Source organism: Amaranthus tricolor, chromosome 1 (genome assembly GCF_026212465.1).
Source record: "Amaranthus tricolor cultivar Red isolate AtriRed21 chromosome 1, ASM2621246v1, whole genome shotgun sequence".
NCBI lineage: Eukaryota > Viridiplantae > Streptophyta > Magnoliopsida > Caryophyllales > Amaranthaceae > Amaranthus > Amaranthus tricolor.
The window spans coordinates 16,392,370-16,397,206 of NC_080047.1; the positions used below are offsets into that span (position 1 = coordinate 16,392,370).

A 4,837-nucleotide genomic window follows, 5' to 3' on the forward strand; every position below is an offset into this window, starting at 1 on the left:
AAACAGGGTAACCTTGAAATTGTAAACTAAAAACTCAATTACCAACCAGTAAACGCTAAAAAATTGCAGAATAAACCCTAAAACACAAAATAATCGAAGAACGAAGCTTAAAAAGCCTAAAAACTCAAAAAGAAAAAAAAGCAATAATCACACACCAGATCAATAATGGACGAACCTACAAAGCTTCGAAGAACAGAGTAGCCTTGAAGATAATCACACACCAGTAAACAAACGATCTTTAATCTGGATGGAAATAGAAGAGGAAAATGTAAAATTCAAGATCAAGAAAACGGTGAGAATGAAAATCGCATGAGAGAGAGAGAGAGAAAAGGAAAATCGCACGAGAAGGAAGAAAAATAAAAGTGAACCGCGTGCAAGGTTAAACCGGTTTGCTGAAAAAAATAAAAAAACCGGTTATAAAAGGCCATGAACCGCGTGCAAGGATCAAACTCATCCTGACCACCGATCTTTAATCTAAAGGGATGAAATTCCTTCTCACCCTTCTCATTTTAAGACCCCTTCTCATTTGATCCTATATATATATATATCTATATATATATATATATATATATATATATATATATATATATATATATATATATATATATATTAAAAAAACTTGTCACTTCATTATCACATAACATTATTCAAAAGTATAGAGATATAAAGCGTCCGTAAAATTTGTGCAAATTCCTTAAATTGTTATGCACAAAGCTAAAGTGTCACTAAACTCCCCACATTGTTATGTGCAGAGATAGAGTGTCAATAGATGTTAAATCACCTTCATATTCCTCTCCAAAACTCCCATCCTCTCCCCTTCACCATAATCAAAAGCACCGTAAACAACCCACACCAAATTCTACAACCACATATGATCCGCCATTGACAAACCACAACAAGCTCAATTCCTACACAGCTTCTTCTTCAGCATCTCACTCTAGCCGCCATTCTATAAGCAGTATTCGCAGCTCTCTTCCCGATAGTCCCCATCTCTACGACATCTCCGAAATCCGCACGGCTACCAACAATTTTCTTGCAAAAAGCCTCTCCAAATCTTCAAGATGTTGGCGAAGCGAATTGCACGGGAAATCCGTGGTGATTTTCCCAAGGAAATCGCACATTTCGGGTGTTTTACGCCCCTCGATTGTTCGACAAAAGCTTTCTTCGATCTGTAAATCTCACCATACTGCCGTCATAAATCTGCTGGGAGCATCGATTTCAGGGGATTATATATACCTCGTTTATGAATTTGTAAATGGGTCTAGTTTATCTGATTTGCTTGGAAATAAGAATAACCCAGAATACACTGTTCTTAATACATGGATGTCGAGGATGCAAATTGCTACGGATTTAGCAAATGGGCTTGATTATATTCATAATAATACTGGATTGGATATGAAATATGTGCATAATCATATAAAATCAAGTAGTATTATCGTTACAGAGCCGTATTTCAATGCTAAGATATGTCATTTTGGGACTGCGGAATTATGCAGTGAACCCACGGATGATAGAGAAAGAGATGAATTTGATAGCAAGTCTTCTCACAAATTGGAGGACATTATTGATGAAATTGAGGAAAATGCGATGGATTCATTTTTGTCTTCAACCGAGAAGAAATCTACTAGGACTAAGAGTGTCAAATTTAACGGCACTCAAGGGTATGTATGGTCCATTTTATTACTCTCATTTATTCAACGTTTCATCTTACTAAACACATTTAACAATGTACGTATTTTATTATTATTATCTTTAATTGCATATAATTAAAAATTATATTAATGATCTTTGGTCGAAAACAATCAAATAAGATTTTTCTTGATTATTTTATAATTTATTGATTAAAAATAAAATATAAGTTAAGAATGATTGATAAACAGTCTTAAAAATCATATGGGGCTATTAGGATGAACAGAAAGGAGTTCCTTTTAATTCTTTTAATTTGTCCCATTTAGTTTTCTAACTTTATTTATCGATTACTTTTAATTTGTATTTTATTCTTAATCTAAATGTTATAGTCAAGTGAGATCTTGTTTGATTTGTCTCAATGTAAGTTTTATTAATATTAAATTTTTGTAATCTTTAATTATATATAATTAGAGATATTTAAAATTAAATTAATGTATTGAACAGTGTGTCAAAATTAAAGGGGGCAACTTATAAGAATTAGAGGGAGTATGTTGCTATATTCTCACAATTTGTTTTTTATTTGTCTATATACAAATTTTAATTAATTTATTTATTTATTTAATTCACTAAATAAATTTAATAAATTAAATTGATAATTTTACAGCAAATTTAAAGAGACTGAGAGTGTTTAATCAAATTGACGCTACGTTGTTTAATCATGAAGTAATAATTTGGATGTATACAGTGAATTATTCATTAATTAATAATTAATAAGTAGGAAATAATAGGAGTATGTGATTGTTTAAGGGGAGATTTAGACTTTAGATGAATAGAGTTTAAAAAACTAAAGTCAAATTCACATCATTTGGAATATTATGTGAGAGGTAATATTTATTTTGTTTTATTTGTTATTGTTGACAATCAGTAAATAATTATTCATCAAATCTTGTTAAAAAGTGTTCACGAAGATAAAGAAAAATAGAATTTTTTATATAATAGATGTATTATTTTATTAAATAATATTTTGATGGAGAAAAAATAAAGAAAACATTGAAAGATATTAAAAGAAAGTTGGTGGAGAAATATTGGAGACCACAACTAATAAACAAATAATTTTATAAAGTTTGTGAGAAATATGTGGTTAGATAATCATTATAAAAATATTAAAATGAAGTTAGTGGAAGATATATGGGGATGTAAGAATTATTAAAATATATTAAAATGAGGATAAAAATGTTATTTTTTGTGCAAAATTTGTGATATAAATAGAAAGATTTTTTATTGGTACGAAACATCCCAAAATAACAAATAAAAACTTGTTTAAGAAATTGTGGGAGTATTATGTAAAAAAAATATAAATTATTGTTGAATTCAATTGGAACCTATCATTGTAAGGATCAATCTCGATCTAGGGAATCTTTGGCCGCATTCTCCTTCATGGGCATGGGATACCGCCTTTTTTCCTTCCCTAGACTCTGATTATGGTTTTCTATGGGCGAGATACACCGAGTACGATGACGATGGTTTGAGTTCAATTCAAGTTAATATCAATTTTGCACGTAAACTAAATTTTTTGGACTTTATAAAACGAGAGCCTTGGACGGTAGCCGATTTACCCTTATTAATCGATGATCATGCAGGTACATGTCGCCAGAGTTTCAGTCGACGGGGATAGGCACACGAAAATCAGATGTGTATGCCTTTGGAGTGGTGATGTTAGAGTTATTATCAGGTGAAGAGGCGGTGAAGTACAAGTATGATAAGGCTAAGCGAGAGTATATCAGAGTCTCTGTCGTAGATGCAGCTAGAGCAATCTTGGACGTAACCGGGTTAGACAGAGAAGCGAAGTTACGAAAATGGATGGATCCGCGACTTAAGGATTCATACCCGGTTGAGATTGCGGATAAGTTGACTCGCTTGACTGTTGATTGTTTAGATGTGGATCCTGACAAACGACCTGATATGCGACGTGTTGCGGGGAAGATTTCACGGCATTATTTAGAGTCTCAAATTTGGTGCGACAAGTTGAAATATCCCACAGATATTACGGTGTCGTTTGCTCCTCGGTAGATACTCGTGGAACTGTAGTGTCCGATCGTCATGGTGTGCTCTACTTATTATACATGTATATTTGAATAGCAAGTGCTATTGGTTGAGTTCATTAAATCTTATTTATTATTGTCCTTAGATATTTTTATTTAGTCGTGTTTGCAAATGGGGCTATACTATTGTCCTCTCTTTTTACCCTTTTAACCATGCCCCCCCAAATCCACTAAGCCTTTATATTATTATTATTTTTTTTAACTTAACCCAAACAAAATTCAACCTAAGTTCAATTTCTAAACTTTTTAGGATGTTTGGTAAGTAGAAATGAAAATTTAAGGATAAAAAGGTGAGATTCAGATTGGAAATTAATATATGAAAATTGTTAAAATATAACTCAATTTCTTGCTTGGTATGTTAATGGAAGTAATCTAAAAATTACAATATTTCTTGTTTGATAAGTGGGAATGAGATTGAGAATAAAATAAAATTTTTACCTATATACCCTTTTTAAAAATAATTTAAGAATTGCTATATCTCTTATTTGATTCGTAAAGTTTACAATTTACAAGAATATACATGTCTTTTACTTTTTTCCCCCAATTCCCACCAATCTAATACTACCCCTGATAATAAAATCATGAGAATTGGCCAAGATTTTATTCCATTTCTAATCCTAATTTTAATCCCATTCCCATAAACAAAACATGAGATACTTATACTTAAGAATCTTTAATCCACTTTCCACCCGTTAATCACTCCTACCAAACACAGCCTTTAGGTAAAAAGGCTTACATCTCTTATAATGACTTGTCAAAAACTTTCTTAAAATAATAATAACAACTTATTGTTACTCAATAATTTTTCTAAAGTTTATGAGTAATATTTTAAGAATTTCAAATATATAAATAATATCTATTAATACTTATCATATTAATACTTATCATATTAAGTCGTTAAATAATAGAGTTTTACATATATCCAATACCATCTCCATCCATCAACCCGCCTCATATCAACCTCATACACACTTCATTTCTATTTCATACTCACTTTATACATACCTCATATCCATCTCGCAACCACTTTAGCTTTATTAAGAAAATTAAACATTCACCTTTTTGATACTTAAGAATCAATTCTCCCATTCCACCTATATTATATC

The 4,837-nt window shown here is 31.1% G+C and overlaps 1 protein-coding gene across 1 annotated transcript; it reads left to right on the forward strand.

The window, feature by feature from the left end:
* The first annotated feature begins 642 nt into the window (after positions 1-642).
* Positions 643-3,964, forward strand: LOC130806165 (probable receptor-like protein kinase At1g33260). The gene is made up of 2 exons (XM_057671122.1): positions 643-1,661; positions 3,270-3,964. Exons 1-2 carry the CDS (start codon positions 745-747, stop codon positions 3,697-3,699), a joined length of 1,347 nt encoding a protein of 448 aa, XP_057527105.1. The 5' UTR covers positions 643-744; the 3' UTR covers positions 3,700-3,964.
* Positions 3,965-4,837: the final 873 nt, after the last annotated feature.